This window comes from Nipponia nippon, unplaced genomic scaffold (genome assembly GCF_047370975.1).
Source record: "Nipponia nippon isolate SJK-2023a ecotype South Korea unplaced genomic scaffold, ASM4737097v1 scaffold_7, whole genome shotgun sequence".
Classification (NCBI taxonomy): Eukaryota; Metazoa; Chordata; class Aves; order Pelecaniformes; family Threskiornithidae; genus Nipponia; species Nipponia nippon.
In genome coordinates this window covers 15,021,055-15,039,164 of record NW_028262391.1, presented here as the reverse complement: position 1 = coordinate 15,039,164, position 18,110 = coordinate 15,021,055, and the positions used below count along the sequence as shown (strand labels likewise).

At 61.1% G+C, this 18,110-nt stretch overlaps 2 protein-coding genes across 6 annotated transcripts; both read left to right on the top strand.

Moving 5' to 3' along the window:
- Positions 1–18: 18 nt before the first annotated feature.
- LRRC15 (leucine rich repeat containing 15) lies at positions 19–14,289 on the top strand. Of its 4 annotated transcripts, none has more exons than XM_087740423.1 (2): positions 19–146; positions 10,889–14,289. In XM_087740423.1, the coding sequence occupies exon 2, from the start codon at positions 10,894–10,896 to the stop codon at positions 12,616–12,618; it is 1,725 nt and encodes a 574-aa protein (XP_087596549.1). In that variant the 5' UTR covers positions 19–146; positions 10,889–10,893; the 3' UTR covers positions 12,619–14,289. The 4 variants fall into 4 exon arrangements, with proteins under 4 accessions (XP_087596549.1, XP_087596546.1, XP_087596545.1 ...); XM_087740420.1 differs by lacking the exon at positions 19–146 and adding an exon at positions 4,532–4,646; XM_087740419.1 differs by lacking the exon at positions 19–146 and adding an exon at positions 5,396–8,123.
- A 608-nt stretch (positions 14,290–14,897) lies between these two features.
- Positions 14,898–18,006, top strand: LOC104015734 (uncharacterized). Of its 2 annotated transcripts, none has more exons than XM_087740426.1 (2): positions 14,898–15,449; positions 16,160–18,006. In XM_087740426.1, the coding sequence occupies exon 2, from the start codon at positions 16,278–16,280 to the stop codon at positions 17,799–17,801; it is 1,524 nt and encodes a 507-aa protein (XP_087596552.1). In that variant the 5' UTR covers positions 14,898–15,449; positions 16,160–16,277; the 3' UTR covers positions 17,802–18,006. The 2 variants fall into 2 exon arrangements, with proteins under 2 accessions (XP_087596552.1, XP_087596551.1); XM_087740425.1 differs by having other exon boundaries at positions 14,900–15,449; positions 16,155–18,006.
- Positions 18,007–18,110: the final 104 nt, after the last annotated feature.

Below are 18,110 nucleotides of genomic sequence, written 5' to 3'. Positions count from 1 at the left end.
CATTTGGGCAGTTCACACTCAATTCAGATATGGATTACAAATCTTCGTAGCAAGAACCATAAAGACCTTGTTTTTACAGCATAATGAAAATGCACTTTGTGTTTGCCCAAAGTGATTGTAATCGCTGTACATTGCTACAGCACTCGGTGCGTGAACCCAGAGGGAGAGCCGAAAGAAAATCTGTGGTTACCTCTACGTGCGTGCTCCTAGCTCCCTGCTTTGGACTGCAGCCCTGTCCCTGCCAGACACCACGCCACTGCCTGCTGTCGCGCTCACGCTGCCCAGATGAAAGTGGCATCAACGTAGGGAAGTCTGCGTAGGAACACGGCTTTAACTGTGCTTTAAAGGTTGCCTGTAGTACTCCAAATGCTATTATGCCGTATACTGCCTGCAGTGTTTTGTTTCCTTATTGAGAAAAGGAGTAGTATTTTTGGAAGGAAATGCTGGAAAAAAAACTTGTAAAAATGGAGGTGGGGTCAGAATGACATGGTGCAAATGTCTTAGTTTTTGCTTTCTGTCCTCAGCCCCTTTCCAGGACATGGCAGGAGGAAGGGGTACCATTTAAAGCTAACAGTGCTTTCCTCTAGCTGAACCAGAGGAAGATAAGTAAGATGCTGGGTAGGAAGCATAATCTTGATGTATTTTGTTGTTTGTTTGTTTTTTGGAAACTTTGTATACATTACTACAAATCTGAATTTCAAGTAAACACTCTTTCATCCTTAAACTTTGGCCAGTGATCTGAAAAGCAAGGTGGTGTTGCTTAACCGGAGTGCCAGGCAGATGCCTGGGACTGAGGCTTGGCTCCAGAGGAGCGCAGCTGGTTTGAAAGCTGGTCTTGACTGAGCTGGGCGAGAAGGGGATGGTCTCTCCTGGGCTTGGCTAGCAAAACATAGGCGTGCAGCGAAGTGCCAGGGAGCCTGCCTGATCTGAGGGCCCTGAAGTGTCGCCACCTTTTTTGAAGTTGGCTGGGGAACATACGCATCTCCATCAAATTGCAGTATGCAGTAGCGTGTTCAGTCTCGGTACTTTTTATCATTTCTTATTCCATAGTATTACTCCCTGACTTCCAGCCCTTTCAAGTGTTGATATGCAAAGATAGCTACGAGGCAACAGTGTGGGTTTTGGTCTTCATACTGAAATGTTTTTTAGTATTTTGAATGGTAGGATTATCTTAGTTTGTAAGTAGTCTGGTACCTGTCAGACTGCATGTGCTTTAGTAGCTCTTGGATTTAACTCGTAGCTTTTATCTTAATTATGTGACTTAGCTTGTTCTTAAAAGCTCTGATGTTGTGCTTAAAAGCTAGGGCTGGATTAAAAAGCCTCTGGATGCGGTTCCCTGGCTCCTTGGGTGGAGACCCTGTACTCTAGGAGTCCTTTAGTAGCCTTACTGACTTTCTGACTATTGAGGTCTTCAGATGGCCTTGAAATGGCACTTTACAAGCCTGAGGCGAAGAGAGCTTGCATTTGTTGCAGGTTTGTGGCTTGTTCCCTGCTGTGTGCTGCTCTGGGCAATGAGCATAAACTACGGACTGCTTTGTTTCAGGGTGCTCTGCTGCTGGACTTGAATTCCTCTTCTACGCTGTGAAAAAAGGCAGTGTACTTCTATGGTGTTAAATAACCATTGTCTTGCTGGTGAGGTTTAACGAAATTTAGCAAGCCTGGCTAAATGGTAGGTAGAGCCATCTCTAAAGGAGGAGAAATGCAAGTCACTACAGCTCATTCGAAGCAAACTGGGACTGGATTCATTAAACAGAAGCACCAGAATATTTGTTGCAATATAGTTAAGAGAAGCACAAAGCTGACACGAAGCTTTCTTGGTGGTGGTTCTGGGTTGTTACGTGGTAGTGCTTAAAAGGAGGCGGTTGTTACAAATTTAGGTTCTTGGTTAGGCGACTGTAATGACCACTTAGTGTTGTTCCAGCTCCAACACTGTCGTACCAGTGCCACGCTAGCATCTGCTCGCAGCAGGCAGGAGATAAGTATAATCTGGACTAACGAGGAAATGGTTTTACAAACTGTACTGGTTATTGTTTGCCTCGGTCAGGCACTGAAGAAGTGTGCTCGTGGTTACAGGTACTCGGATGCACACTGTCTGACTTCTAAGAAAAAGCAACAGTTCGGTCGCCACATGGGCGTACAACACCGTAATGCCCGGCCTCTGGAAAAGCAGCGGATCAGCGGCAGCTGCCATCTTTTTAAACCCTCCTTTGGCTGCCCCAGCCCTGCAGCGGGGCCAGCCGGGTCTCCGTGCTGCTCCTTTGGCTCCCGTTCCGCAGTCGCTGAGCTCTGGCACGTGGGGGCTTTGGCACACGGCTGTGTACCGTCAAGTGCTCAGAGGAGGGTGATTTGTCTTTACATGCTGTCATGGGGCTTTCCCCGCGCTTGAGCCAGACGGGGAAGTGAAGTCAGCAGACAACAAAAGGCTGGAGCAATAAGGGCCTTGGGTGTTTTACTAACTCTTCCTCTGAGGTGTCCTGTTTTGAGCTGCCTCTGATTCATTGCTTGTTGCCCAGCAGAGCTCAGCCCTTCCTGCAAAACTCCCTGGCCTGGGAAATCCAAGGACATGCTTATTTATATCCCATCTCCGTTTCACCTGGAGGAGGGACGGTCTTCGAGGTCAGCGTGATGGCGGCTGTGGCAGGCAGGGAGGCAGCAAGGAGGGCTTCTCGGGAGAAGTGCAGCTGCACCGCGGAGCTTCTCTCTGGGCAGCATTGCCTTGCTGCTGCCCAAAGGCACTGATGGCTTGCCATTGCCAGTGTATTGGCAAGGTGTTTCCCGGTCTCTGCAGCCCATGCCTCTGTGATCTGCTGCTCAGCCTTCACCACCAGGCTGGGCCTGGGGGGACAGCAGGCTGGGAAAGGTTGGAAGTATCTAATCCCTGGTCAGGGGGGTCCCTTCTGCTGGGGAAAGCATGGATGTAAAGCATGTCTGCACTCGGTGGCTTAGGGGATCGGCTCCGCGCCCTTGGCTCCTGCAGGGGATGCAGAGTCATGGGTAACAGCCCTGCATGTTAACCAGACCTCCAAGTCCAGGAGCTGCCTCCGGGGCCACATCCTAGTTGGCAGCGCTTGGGGTACCTCACCAACGCAGCCTAGGCAAGGGTCTTCTGTAACTCGCTCGGTTCCCTCAAACACTTGTTTCTGCGGCGGTTGCTCCTGCGCTCTCTGCTTTAGGAAGCCCTGGAGCAGTGGGAGCTCTGACCCCCCGTGCTGGGCCACGGGCGTACCTAGCATGGTTCCAGCCCAATGTCACTGCAGGTGCCATTCTCCTTTGCTTGTCAGGACCTGAATGCACAGAGTCCCTGAAGAATGGGGTGGCGAGGAGGGAATTGCTGCCGTGAGTGCTGGCAGCTCTCTGCCTGTTCCCTGGCTGCTGCAGGACCTTTCCAAGCCACCAGCACTCATGTGCTGTGCTCGTGTTCCTGGCATCTCTGCCCTTTCGGTATCACCTCTGCCAGGTGAGGCCGCAGCTGCTGGAGTGCCTTTGCTGCTTGCAGAGGGGAGTGAGCTCAGGTGGGTGCCTACGAAATGCAGCTCAGCCCCAGCATGTAGCAGCAAGATTGGAGCGTGCACCTCGAATCCTCCCTCTCCCAGTGGCAAAACCACGTCACCCAGGAGCGTGTGAGATCACTGGCTGCGAGGCAGGAGCTCTGGGAGCCTCTGGCTGATGGTACCGAGCATTAGCCCTGTCTCCTCCAGGCCTCTGACCAACACACATCGCCTGGGGAAGCTGATTCAGCAGCTGCAATATTGGAGCACAGCATTTCCTAAGGATGACAGAATAGCTGGGAGGAGATGCAGCCAAAGGCATGTACCCATGGGACAAGGCTGGGGTTGCGAGTGTTTACAGACTCTCAAAGTGATCAGGAGGCCTGACGCTCCTGCTGTGCCCCTGCTCTGTCCAGAGATGGGCAAGCTATGGAGGTGTTACGCCTCCATTTTCCTAGCCGGAGTCTGGGCTCACATCCCCTTCCCTCCTGGGTGTTTATGGGCGGATGAGCCCTGGCAAAGCCTCTTGCCTGGGACATGGCGGGTGAGTCCCGCTTCATTGCAGGGTGGGGGTCTGCTGCTCCAGTGGCACCCGGAGGCATCTTGCCACCGGGCTCGGCCCCTCTTGTGCAATCGCTGCTGCAGGACTGTTGTGTTTCTCTGCAATGTGCCAGGCTTTCAGCTGTGCCTTTGTGCCACTCTAATTGAAAAAGGCCTCGGGCAGGGAGCCAGCGCCGCCTGGCAGTGGCTCCGCAGCCTGCTGTGCACTCCTTTGCCGGCTTTCCACTGGGGAGGGATGGGGCCTCTTCCCCCCTGGGGTGTTGGGATGGTGTCCCTGGGGCACTCCCTGGTGCCAGGGATGGCTTTACGGAGATGGAGAAAAGGGTGAAGTTGGTCCAGCAAACGCCTCGCAGAGCATGAGCAGGGACAGCCCCCTGCCATCGCCTCCTGCTCCAGCCGGTCCTTCCCCCCCTCTCGCAGCGCCCATCGGACAAGCTCTTTCCGCTTCAGATTATCACTCCAGGCGGACTTGGCTGTAAGCCCCGCATTCCTTCCAGCCTAGCGCTGCCCTGAGCCTGCGCCAAGCCCTGCATGCTGCTTCTATCGCTCAGGGCTCGGGCCAGGGCTGAGCCTGGAGGAGATGGTCCTGCTGGCCAGGTGAGCCCCGCTGGCGCTTGAGATCCTAAATGCTGTTTTCCTTGAGCTCCAGAAGGGTTGTGGTGGGTCTCGCGCTGGTGCTTGGATGGAGGTTAACCTGATGGCCATCCCTGCTGCCCATCCTGGAGGGACCAGGGCTGCTGCTCCTTCCCAAAGCTCCCACCCTGCATGCGCGCTTCCCCAGGGAAGGCAGAACATGTCCCCATCCCTTGGGGCAGACGCAGATGGGGCATCCTGTGGCCATGAGCAGCAAGGCAGCCCTGGCCCTGCATTCCTCAAGCAGGGAGCTGAAAATGCTGTGGGGGCTGGATCACTGGCCCTGTGGAGGAGCTCTCTGGTTTGGGCTTCTCAAAGGGTTAGGGTGGGTGGTGGGGAAGAGGCTGCTGGTGCCCCTCTAATGGGCAGTGGGGGCCTCAGCACCGGTCCCTGAGGGACTAATGCACCTTCCTTCACCCCCAGCTGTGGCTCAAGCCTACGTGTCCTGCTGCATGGCTGAGGCCCAGAGGTGTCCTCTGCGCTGGAGCACAGAGGGGACCCCCTCCCCTGGCCCCTGGCCCAGCCCCCGCCCTCCTCCTCCGCTTCAGCAGAGCAGAGTTTGGCCCAATGCCCCGGGTCAGCCGGTCTCTGCGAGCACTGGGGGCCACTGTGGGGGCTTCTCATCGCATGGTGGGCGGCTTGCAGCAGTGCAAAATAACGGGGGGTGGGGTGGGGTGTGTCCCAGCCCTGCACTGCGGGGAGCGGCAGGGTCTGGGGACATCCCGTCTCTCCCAGGGGTGTGAATTCGGGCAGGAGCTGGAGGTGTGCGAGGCGCAGGGGCCGGGGGGAGCCAAGGCTGCTGGGCTGTGCAGCCCTGTGGCGTGGGTGAGCGAGCTCAGCTGTTTGGCAGATGAGAAATGTGCTCTCCTGGCCAAGCCCACAAGCTGCTAATTTTAGTGATTACATGAATCTTCCAAGCAGTCTTGAGTCCCTTGGGTGATTCAGAGCCACTCGGCTTTGCTGCACCCACCACCCCAGCCGTGGGGATGCACTGGAGGTGTGCCAGCATGGATGGACCCGGGACTGTCCTGCTGTCCAGGAGTGAGGCGAACCTCCCCCAAAATAGGTGACGCTGCTGTTCTGGAGCTCCTGGGACCTCCGTGGCTGGTGGCATTTCGGGGCTGAGCTTGGTTGGGGGAAGCACCAGGGCTTGTGCAAGAGGTCACAGGACAGACAGGAGCCCTGGTGGGGCGGGGAACTCAGACTGAGTTACATGCAAGTGGCTCAGCGTGGCCAAGGGTTGGCGGCTCCTGGCCCTGCCAGCCTCCGGGAGCCCCAGCCAGAGTTATGTCACAGTGCAAAGGGTAACGCTAGCTGGGACCGCTTGCCACAGGACCTCCAGCCCTACTGTGGGCTCAGCAGCATGCGGAGAAATGCCCATGGAAAGTCCTGGGGTCTCTTGGGTGCAAGAGCATGTCCAGCCTGGGCTGCGACTGCCGGCAGCGGCTGAGCTGCAGGGCGGCACCATGTGCTCTTGCTTTTCCCCACACAGGGGTGTTTGGCCATGGCCTTTGGTGAGGAATCAGAAAACCGCATTTGTGCAGGCAGCAGAGACAGCGAGGAGGGCTGGGGGCTCTGGGTGAAGGAGCCAACCCCCTGGGCCAGCCGTGACCACAGGTTTCATCACCAGCCCCATCTCACAGGGCACAGGGTCTGGCAGGTGCCCATCCTTGGGCTCCATCGTCCCCTTAGAGGTGTAGGGACACGGCAGTGACTCCATGCCGTCCCAAGCTTGGTCTGGGGTGTTCAGCCTTTCTCTGGCCAGCATGGCTGGAGCTGGGGAAGGTCCCCAGAGTGCTGCTGGACCCTGGGACTTTTCCATGGCGTGAGGCTTGCTCTGCTCCATCCAGCACCATGAGATCTCCCAGCTACGCAGAGCAGCCTCCTTTTGCAAAAAGCTTATCTCACCCTCAATAATGTCCACGTGCTGTCTCTGGGAGCTGCCTCTCCCCTCCAGATGTGCAGAGCGTGTCCGTGCATCTGTCCCAAGATCTTGCACTGCAGGCAGCAGCTCCCCTTCCCTGCCTGCTCCCCGCTCCTCTCCCTTGCATGTAGCCTGGGGCAAGCTCCTCTGTGCTCACCTCTGGGAGCGGCTCCCCCTCCGCTGCGGGTGCGGTGCGCGGGCTTGTGCTCTTACTCAGCCTTGCTTTATTTTTAGGAATGTCTTGAAAACAGACTCATTCTTCCCAGCCAGGGGCCAGAGCCAGGTTCCTGAGGCCTGGCTAGAGGCAGCTGGGTTTTTGGCAGGGCTGTCACCTGGGCTCCTCTGAAGCTTTGGGTGCTCTGCGTGGCTGTAGGTACCATGATCTGATCACCCCCCTCCTGGGTGCAGGGTGTTTGAGGGCAGCCACTGCTGCATCCCCATCCCCATGTCCCACCTGGGGCAGCGCCACTTGGAAGGAGCGGAGTCTCAGAGACATTCCTCTGTCGGACTGGGCTTGGAGTGGTGGTTTTTCGGAAGTGCTGGGGTTTAATTTCTGTGTTGCCTTGCTGAAAAGCTGTGTGCTTCTGGGATGAGTCAGAGCAGGCAGGAGCCCAGCAGTGCTGGCGCTGGCGGGGGCAGACAGAGCCGGCGATAAGGGTGTGATAAGGCTACGAGAGCCCTGCTCTTGTGCCAGGGCTGCAGGGAGCGGGCAGCTCTCAAGCCTGCTGCCTGACCTTCAGCTGCACTGCTGTCAAGGAAGCTGGGAGGTTATTTTGGGAATCACGGCGCTGGGAAAATCTGCTATGTCAATCGAGTGTGAGCTAAAGCACTTGTGGGTGGTGTTTTCAAAACACCCCTTCTCTGTACCCAAATCCTTGGGCTTTTCCCTGGGAGCCGGCAGGGAGAGTGGCTGGGGGGCAGCTCCAGCCTCGGTGCTCGCTCCCTGGCTGGGGAGAGGTCCGTGGCCATCCGGCATGTCCCACGGCAGCTGGGGCCCCCCATGCAATCCGACATATCGGTGGTAGTTGACTCCAGCTGATGTCCCACTCTCTACCCTCTTCCCACGATCCCTGTCGCCTTCTTCAGAGTCTGACTGGAAGCTCCCCCCTCCGTCCCTGCAGTTTGTTGTTTATCCTGGTCTGATCTCCACTTTGAACAGGGTCGCTGTCCCCTGCACAGCCCCATGCCCTCCCACCCCTCATGGCACGGCATGCTATGGCGTGGAGATGGAAGCAGCCTTCCTCCCTCATCTCTGGCGGCAGCCCGGTGCTGTTCCCATCTCCAGCAGCTCGTTAGCACCAGCTGGGACCTGAGCAGGGGCTGCTGCAGCCGGCGGAAACATGGGTGGGCTGAGACAGGATTAGACGTGGTCAGTGAAATTCCAGCTGCCCCGTGGTTAGCACGGGGCTGCTGCAGCTCTGGGAAGCCCGATGGGGCCACACATGCTGGCTCTCCTCAGCTGCTTCCTCCCGAATATCCGTTCCTGGCGGCTGCTGGACCGGGGCTGCCCAGGAGAGGTGGGCGAGGGGGGGGGACCTGGGCTGGGCAGTGGGGACCAAAGGCACCCCCACTCACCCGCGTGGGCTGGAGGGGGCAGAGGTGGGGTGGTAGCAGGCGCCCCTGAACAAGTGGATGGGATGGGCTTGTGCCCTGCTTCCCAAACACCCCTGGGCGCTGGGCTCCATCACCCGTATGTCGGGGCTGCTGAGGATGAAGAGGAGCGTGCAGGCAGCCGTGGCAGCCCCTGGGAGATGGCGGTGTGTGCTGCTCTGGGGCTGCGAGGCTGCCTGCAGTCAGCATCGAGGAGGTTTCTCACTGCCCGCAGGCACGGCAGTGCTGGTGGGAGATGCTCTGGGTGGCCGAGGGCTCTCTGAAGCAGCCTGGCCTCCAGCTGGCACCAGCAACGCCGCTGGCCCCTGCTTGGTGCCCACTCCCTGGCTGGGCTGGGCGAGGTGCCTGCGGGGTAGGGCCCTGGAGTGGGTGCTTGCGGGTTCCTGGCATGTTTGCATCTGCAGTTGCAAGGAGCGAATGAGAGCTGTGACCCTGGGCAGGGTCGGCGTGCTGGGGGGCTGCCTGCACTGCCAGCCCCGGGCTGGGGCACCGCCAGAGGTCCTGATGTTTGCAGGGGCCATAACCGGGAGGCAAGCGCTGTGCATGTACCGAGGCAATGCCGTGGAGCAGCCCTGCTGTGAATACGTGCCAGCCAAGGGCAGGAGGGTGCCCCGGAGCCTGGCTTTGCCTCACCTGCCCCCATGGTCAGGGCACCCAGCCATGTCCCACTGGGGGCCTCCCGGGGCCGAGCTGCTACCTGGGCGCTGGCTGACATGAGCAGCGTGTTCGCAGGGCTGGCTGCTTGTCTTCAAACAAGGGCGCTGGGGTTCAGGAGAGGGAAACCCAAAACTCCATCCTTGAGACGATGGCTGTGTTTGCTGAGGAAATAGGAGTTGGAAGCAGCTTTGCTTTAGTGCTTTCCCTAACCCTGACACTGCCCCTGTGCTGATTCATTGATTTGGACGGGTTATATACTGGGAGGGGAAGCATGAACCACACTCGGCTCTCTTGCCAGCACGGAGCTGTGCTCGCTCGGCGCTCACAGCTGCAGAACACTCGGGTAAGTCTCCTCTCCACTGCCGCTCCTGTGAGCGGCCCTGGGCCCGGGGGGCTCCCGGGGCAGCTCCGAGGGGTGGTGGTGCGGCAGCGGGATGTGCACGTTCAGCATCTTTTGATTTGATGGAGATGTTTGTCTTGCAAGGGTTCTCCAACGAAGCAAGACTACTTAGGCATTGTGGGAGCTGAAGTAGTTACATAGGTGACATATCCTAAATAATAACCAATAGAGAAAATTAAGGGGGCAAAGTAAGATTTAGAGGGGCTGAGGTTAGGAGCAGTGGGATGCTGAGGGGCTGAGCGGTAGGGCATAATCAGCTCTTTGGTCTGTAAACTTTTTGTCCCTAGACGAAAAGAGGAGATAAATTGTTTGCAGCTGCCTTTCCTGAAGGGCGCTCCAGCGTGGATGCTCTGAGCTGCCTTACCAGGGAGTGACATGAGCAGGGCTTTTGATGTGCAGAGCGTTTGGGGAAGTTTATAAATGGCTTGCTACAAAAAAAAGCTGTTCTTGGATGCAGATTGTTTCCATATGGGAAACATAAACTGCGCTGGCTTGTGGAGGGTTCCTCCCTCCCTGCCAGGAGCCAGCGTCTTCCCTGAAGGGAGCCTGGGGCGGAGGGCAGGGGCTGTGCCCCCAGCACCCCGGGGTGCCATGCCAGCCTGGGCACCGTGCCTGGACCCCTGCGCTGCTGGACTTGCCTGTCTGGCTGAGCCGTGCTTGGGGACGGGGGAGCCGTGGGTTTTCTCCCTCCCTTGTGCCACTCAAAGCTGTTAGTGGGGGGCTGCTCCATGCCAGCCTGGCACAAGCCTGCTGCTTTAATCTACGGAGGGAGGAAGCTCCGGTGGTAGAGGAGGGAAGAGAGGGTGTCCATGGGGGCTGTGCCTGTGGGGTGGTGGAGGACCTGGTTGTAAACCCCTTGCTCCCCCAGGCTCCAGGGCTCCCCCAGGCACTACCCCTGGGACCAACCTGCAAACAGGTGCCCACACCAGACACCCTGCTCTCACAGCCAAAATCGGCCAGGGCTAAGACCTTCTGCTGGGGATGGGATGCAGACAGGGCCATCCCCGTACCCAGCCTGGGCTGGGGGGCTGGCAGAGGGCTTGGCTGACCCGGGCTCCCGCAGGGTTGGAGGTAAAGCATGCCCGGGCAGCAGGTGCTGGCACTGCTCTTGGCTCTGTGACAGAGCTCAGAGCCCTTGCTGCCGGGCAAAGCCTTTCTTCCCACCCCCACCCAGCATCCCTGGGACCTGCTCAGCTGTGGGTGCCGTGGGCCAGCTCCAGTGAAGGTCTCGGCTGTTCGGTGGGGCCGGGAGGCCAGCGCCGCTGGTAGCAGCTTGCCACGCTTGCTGCAAAACAGGAAACCACGCTCCTGGCCGCTGGAGGAGCCGAGCGAGGGGGACGCCAGGGATGCCACTAATAGCTGTGGTATGGCAGCCAGGCGCCACAGCCCCTGGCTCTGTCCCGCTCTGCGCTCCCGCCTGGGCTGTGCCCAGCCCTGCCTGCCCCCAGCTTTTCTCGCCTGCCCTCCTCTGCCTCGCTGCTGTGCTGGGGACAGGAGTGTGGCCACAGACTCAGTGGGCCTTTCCAGGGAGAAAGCAGCACCCATCCCCAGCAGTGGCCCTGGGGGGCTGGGAAATCGCAGGGGCTGAGCCCCCTTCCTTTGTTTTTGCTACAGGCCCAATGGAGCAGGGAGGCTGGTGGCGGTGGCTGCTGCTGCTGGTGGGCATCCAGCTGGCTAGTGGCCAGTGCCCAGAGCAGTGCCAGTGCGTCCGGACTGCACAGGTGGAGTGCTCCGGCGCCAGCATCACCGTGGTCCCCAGCCCCATCCCCACAAACGCCATGACCCTCCAGATCATCAACACGCGTATCGCCGAGCTGGGCGACGCGTCCTTTGGCAACGCCTCCCTGCTGATCGGGCTGCGCATCGAGAAGAACAGCCTGTCGCGCATCAGCCCCGGGGCTTTCCAGCACCTGCCCGACCTGCGCTACCTCAGCCTGGCCAGCAACAAGCTGCAGGAGCTCCCTGTGCAGGTCTTTGAGCCCCTGGACAAGCTGGAGTCACTGCTTCTCTCCAGCAACCAGATCCTCCAGGTTGAGCCTTCTCACTTTGCCCACCTGAGCAACCTCAAGGAGCTGCAGCTGCACGGGAACAACCTGCAGCAGCTGAAGGAGGGGGTTTTCGACCAGCTCACCAGCCTCACCAAGCTCAACCTGGCCAGGAACAACATCGACCGCCTGCCGCCCCGGGCCTTCGAGCGGCTGGCGCGGCTGCAGGTGCTGCGGCTCTATGAGAACCGGCTCCGGCAGATCCCAGCGGGTGCCTTCGACGGGCTGCCAGAGCTGCAGGAGCTGGGGCTGCACCAGAACCAGCTGGAGACGCTGTCCCCGGACCTCTTCATGCACAACGGGAACCTGCAGAAGCTCTACCTGTCCAACAACCTCCTCACCACACTGCCGAGCGGCATCTTCTTGCCCCTGCGCGCCCTCGCCAAGATCACCCTGCATGTTAACCGCCTGCGGGACATCTCTCCTGGCGCCTTTGGGCCCATGCCTGACCTGCGGGAGCTGTGGCTCTACGAGAATGAGCTTTCCACCCTCCCTGCCGCTGTCTTCAGCAACCTCACCCAGCTGCAGCTCCTGGTCCTCAGCAAGAACAGACTGTGCTCGGTGGCCCCGGGGGCTTTCAGGGGCTTGGGAGAGCTGCTGGAGCTGTCGCTGCACTCCAACGCCCTGCGCCACCTGGATGCCCAAGCGCTGGAGGGGCTGCCCAAGCTGCAGAACATCTCCCTGCACCACAACCAGCTGCAGGCACTGCCTCAGGGCCTCTTCAGGGCCACCCCGGGGCTGCGGCACCTGCAACTGCACTCCAACGCCCTGGAGTACCTGCCTGCCGGCATCTTCTCCCCCCTGGCCGCCCTGCGGGAGGTGAAGCTGCACAACAACTCCTGGCGCTGCGACGAGGGTATCCTGCCGCTGCGGGGCTGGCTGGAGGACAACCCCCACAAGGTGGGCGAGACACCCCCCCTCTGTGCCCAGCCCCCCACCCTGCGGGGCACCCCCATCGCCAGGCTGCCCGACCAGCTCCTCACCCCCCGGCCCCCCACTGCCTCCCCCCTTCCCAGCACCCCGCTCCCCGCTTGCCCCTCTGAGGCGGCACCCCCGGAGGCTGCCTGGACGGAGCCCCCCATGGGGCTGCCAGTCTCCCCGCGGGAGGAGGAGATGGAGGAAGAGGAGGAGGAGAGGGGGCGGTGGGGGCTGACGCGCATGCAGAGTGGGGTGGTGGTGGCGGTCATTGTGCTGGTGTGCGTGGCCCTGCTCGCTGCTCTCGTGGCACTGGTGGTCTATGGCTGTAGGAAGAAGAGCCATGTCGTGCTCATGAGGATGAAGGCACCTAATGAAGCCTGAGCACCTGGTAGATGCTGGGGGGAGCGGTGCTGTCGGGACGTCCCCTCCCCACAGGGCCGAGGGACACAACAGCTCTGCATCAGCTGCCCTTGCTGATTTGGACAGGCTGGCATCACCCCACGCGTGCTGCGTGTCCCCCTGTCCTGCTCTGCTTTGCCCTGTCCCTGCTCTGCAGCAGGGCATCCCCCCAGGTGACCTCCCATGGCTGCCCTCTGTCCCCAGCCCCTCCTGCCTCCAGCACAGCCTCTGTGCCCATCCCCTGCCCGAGGGCAGCAGCCAGGGTGTGAGGGGGTTGAGATGGACCCCTCGAGCCGGGATCCACAGCCTGGCCATGATGGTGCTTACCCCAAACAACAGGACTTGCCCATCCTTCACCTCACATCGCCCCTCCGGTGCTGCCTGCCCTTGCACTGCCTGCTGCCCTCCCCCAGCCCTTCTTCCCCATCTCCCCCCCACCCCATACCTTCAGCCTCTGCCCCTGCCTGGGCAGGCAGGTGCTAGCCCTCATGCAGGGCTGGGAGCTGAGCAAGCGCCTTCGCCCCTAGCAGAGCTGCGTGTCCTTGTGCTGCTTTGTAGCTTGCCTGCACCCGGGTGGGGATCCCCGCAGGGCTGGGCTGCCTGGGCCTGGCGCTGCTGCTAGGGTGGCACACCCCGAGTGACTTGGCCGCGTCCAAGCTGCCCTCCCTGCCTGCAGGCAGCGCGGGCCAGAGCACAGCCAGCATCTTCCCTCACCCCAAGCAACCTCCTGCTCCCCTTGCGCTTGTGCATCTCCTGCCAGGAGAGCCATGGGTCCACGTGCTGGCGTCTGGGCACGTGATCTGATCAGCATCAGATCCCCCGAGCCCTCGCCTCACACTGGTGCTAACCCTCCTGCAGCCCTGCCCCTGCCTGCAGCCCCCTGCCCCAACCCTGCAGGTGGCCGGGGGGCTCACACCAGCCCCTGCTGCAGGGGAATTATAGAGGTGGGGTGCGAGACATGCACAGAGCTGGCCCCACTGCCTGGCCATGCTGGCCACCCCTTCCCCTGCGAGGGCTGCCTGCCAGGGGCTGGGAGAGGCTCCTGCACTTGTGCCCCGGGGCTGCCAGAGCATGCTTGGGCTGCTCCTGCTGCACCCTGTCCCTGGTTCTCTCTGCCTTAACACCCTCGTGTGTACCCTGACAGCTACTGAGCAGCCTGGCCCTGCTCTGCCTGGCAAAGCTACATCCTCTCCTCCCCTCTCTTCTTCCTCTTCTCACCCCGAGTGTCCCCCATGCCCGGTCCTGCTGCCCGCTCGCAGCCCTCAGGCAGCGGGGATGCTGGGGTCAGCAAGCACTGGCTGCTCTGCAAATTGCGGGCAGGGGCCACACAGTCCCCCAGCACCTGTGTCCAGTGACTCCTCCAGCCGTGGCACAGCCACAGAAGAGTCCAGCTCACCTCTGTGCACAGTGTGGCAGCACCAGCCTGCCTGGGGATCGCTGCCATGGGACAAGGCTCACACTTGGTGTGCACCCCATGGTGCTGGCTGCTCGCAGTGCCCCAGGAGCCAGTGCTGGCGCAAGCAGCCCCACACTCGTGCACGTGATGGGATGCTCCTCCGGGCTGGGACCTGCATGGTGGTGGGAGAGACGGGACTGTGCCGCGGGGCTGTTGGGTGCTGCTCTGTGACTTCTCCATTAAAGCACAGTTGTCCACCCCCAGTGCCAAGAACTGTTCGTTCACTCCACCACGGTGCGTAGCCGGGGAATGACCCAGCAGGGACAGAAGCTGCGCTTGATTTCATCTGCTAAGAGATATTTTTCATGTTGAGGAAAAGCCCATACAGGCTGGTGGGGCTGGGAGAGGGTTGTGGGCTGTGCTGCAGAGCCCGCACTGGCCTGGGCTCTGACCTGGAGTGAGGGATCCAGGAGGGCTCAGCCATCCAACAGCAGCAGGATGGCTTTTGGAGAGTGAGCTGGACCTGGGTGAGCTTCTCCATGGAGACACTGACTGCCTCCTGTGCAGTCCTCTCCCTGGGGCAGGGCCCTGAGGGTTTCTCCAGCTCCACCCAGGGTGGGGGGGAGCTCACGTGGCTCCCTTCAGAGCTGGCTTGTATCAGCTGAGGTTCTCTGTGCATCACCGTCTGCTCCGTCGGTCTGGCTGAATGCACGTATGTGTCCCTGCTTGGGCCCCTGGGGGTGCCCCCATGGCCGCTGCCACCCCAGCCGTTCCAACACAGGCCCTTGCAGGGCAGCCCTTAAGGTGGTGTATGCTGCTCCCCCGGGCAAGCCGCAAGCTCCCTGGGAGTCCAGCTGGTCCGTGGGTCCCTTTGGCCATCCCACTGCTGGCTGGGTGTGTGTCCCAGGCCACAAAGCGCCTTGTGCATCTCAACATGATGGCCCCAGGGTGGTCCCCACCCCATGGCATTGCTTTGCCTTGCTATGCTGTGCCTGGTTCCCTCTCATGCAAGGGACGTTTGCTAGCCCCATTCCCCACTGAGATTTAATCCAGGGGGGCTGCTTCAAGCAAATGTGCTGATCTCAGTGTGGGACCGGTGCCACCCGTGACAGCAGTGCCCTGCCACCATCCCAGGGCCAATGGACGTCCGGGGCCAGGACCCCGCTTCCTTGCCAGGATGCTCTGGCAGCTGCTTCTGGCCTCACCTCCAGTCCCTCTGGGGTCAGGTTGTTTTTCGAAGCGTTCCAAGGACACGGGTTGTTGTCGCCGATAAGCAGCGAGGGGCAGCTCCGCCCCAGCAGGAACGGCTCATCAGCTGGCTTCCCATCCGCCTCAGAAAACATCGTCCCATCTCAGCGAGCAGCGTCCCTGCAAACCTGCTGCAGGCTTGGTGGTGGTCCCCATGATGCCATGCTTGGTAAGTGGCGGCCACACGGCTTGGGTGGTTTGGGGGGGGCCTGGGACAGTTGGGAGTTGCTGTTGGCTCTGCATGAAAACAAGCAAGATGGTGGAAAGCAAAAACCAAGCTCAACGCTGCTCTCGACCGCTGATGGGCAATTAGAAATACAACCAGTGGAGCCCGCTTCTTTTGTCACTGAATGTAGAGCCGCCCTGCAGCGTTGTCCCCATCACCCAGTGTGTGCAGCACATCCCTGTGCTTCACGCATTGTCCTGCCCCAGTGGCCAGGTCCGTGAGCACAGGGACATCTCATGAGGCTGTGGGTTCCCCTGAGACCCCCGCAGGACCCCACAGCTCCCACCTTGGCTGCTGCTCTGCAGGACGTGGGGAGTGTTGGCGAGGGTGGCATCACCCTGGTTGTCAAAGGGCAGGCTGGAGCAGGGCTGAGTGCAGGGGAAGAGCCCCAACTCACCACACGGGGCAGGCGGGGAGAGATTTGGGAGGGAAGTGCTCCCTGTTCCCACAAGGGGAGCGCTGGGATGGTGCAGGGGTCCGGAGCTGGAGGGATGCCCCATGGCCGGGGCAGCTGCCCATGCTGGCAGTGCCCCAGGGCTTGTTCCCCTGCATTTCTGGCTGCAAAAGCAGCTTCCCCAGCAGCAGCCACCTGTGGGTGCAGATTTCTGCCCTGCCAAGGCAGGGGATGAGGCTCGGCTCCTTCTCCAGTACAGGTTGGTGGTCTATGTCCTGCTGGGGCTGGGGTCCCTGCTGGTGGGGGGGCTGCCCCTGCCCTGCCCCCCCGCCTGCCAGTGCTACGACACCTCCAAAGTCTTCTGCTCGGAGGAGAGGATGCGGGAGATCCCGGCAGGCCTGCCAGGGAACGCCACCCAGCTCTTCTTCGTGGAGACGGCCCTGAGCAGCATCCGCAGCGGGGCCCTGGGCTCCAGCACCACCCTCACCAAGCTGGTCTTCCTCAACAACGACATCGAGGATCTGGAGGCCGGTGCCTTTCGGGAGCTGCCCAGCCTCACCGAGCTGGAGGTGTCGGGCAACCCCTTGCCTGCGGTCAGCCCGGGGGTGCTGGTGGGGCTGCCCAGCCTCAGCAAGCTCTCTCTGGGTGCCAACGCCATCCGCTCCCTGCCGCTGGGGTTCTTTGCCGCCGCCTGCCGCCTGCAGGACCTGCGCTTGCCAGGAAACAAGATCGAGGCGCTGCCCCCCAGCATCTTCCGCCCACTCCGGCGCCTCCAGACCCTGGACCTCTCACAGAACGTCCTGGCCGAGCTGCCAGCCGGGCTGCTGGCCCCCCTTGCTGCCCTCCGCCTCCTCAAGCTCAGCGACAACCTGCTGTCGCGGGTGCCCCCCGGTGCTTTCAGGGCACTGGGCCAGCTGGCCGAGCTCCACCTGGATGGTAACCGGCTGGAGGAGCTGCCGGCTGGTACCTTCGCTGGGCTGGGGGGGCTGCGGCGGCTGCAGCTGCAGCACAACGCCCTGGGCAGCCTGGCCCCCGACATCTTCGCTGGTCTCCCCAACCTCACTGTCCTCAGCCTGGAGGGCAACCGCCTGGCCACCCTGCCTGCTGCCCTCCTTGCCAGCACCCCTCACCTCCTCCACCTCTCGCTGGCCCGCAACCGGCTGGAGACGCTGCCCCAGGGACTTTTTGCCAACCTGTCGGCGCTGCAGACCCTGGCGCTCTCGCACAACGCCATGGTCCATCTCCCCGCCGGGGTTTTCCAGGGGCTGGCGGAGCTGGTGGCGCTGCAGCTGAGCCACAACAACCTCTCCAGCCTGCCGGCTCGGCTGCTGGCCGGGCTGCCCCTCCTGACCTCCCTGGCGCTGGACCACAACCACCTGGACCACCTGCCCCCGGGGCTCTTCGATGCCAACGAGGAGCTGGGGAGCGTGGGGCTGGCTGACAACCCCTGGGCCTGCGACTGCCGCCTGGCCTATCTCCTGGGCTGGCTGCAGGGCTTTGATGAACCCCTCACCCACGTGCAAGCCTCCTGCACCAGCCCGGCCGCCCTCCAGGGACGGTCCCTGCTGGAGGTCTCCAAGGTGCGGTTGGAGTGCCCAGGAGATCCCAGCATCCCCCCGGAGGAGGGCTGGGATGGGGTGCCGGGGGAAGATGCTCCAGGGCAGTGTACCTACAGCAACCTCGAGGGCACCATAAGCATGGCCTGTGATGCCACGAGCTGCCAGCGGCTCAGCCTTCACCTCCTTCCTCTTCCTCCTCCCGGGCAGGTGGTGGGGCCGGGGCTGACGTACCAGGGCGCCTGGGTGCTGCGCTCCCGCTGCGGCACACTGCAGGTCAGCGTCCTCGTCACGGTGCAGAGCGGGGATGAGGCCATGTTGCCAAGTCTCCCCCCTGCGCCCTAGAGCTTGGGCAGGTGCCCGCTTCTGCTCTCCTCTTGCACTGGCAACCTCCAAACCAGCCTGGGAACTGGCATTCTGTCTCGCTCTGCTATCCCTACCACGATCGCCAGCTGTCACCCAGCTCTCCGCAAGAGCTGGCCTGGTGGTATTTATTCACCCAGCTATGTGTTTCCTGTGCATTTCAAGTATGATTAAAATGTATATATTATTTCTGTGCAACCAGTTCCCATGGTGGAGAGAGGAAACTCTTCCCCCGTCCCCCGCCCGTCTGTGTATTTGGGGGAAGCGAAGGTCACTGTGATGCAATGGGGA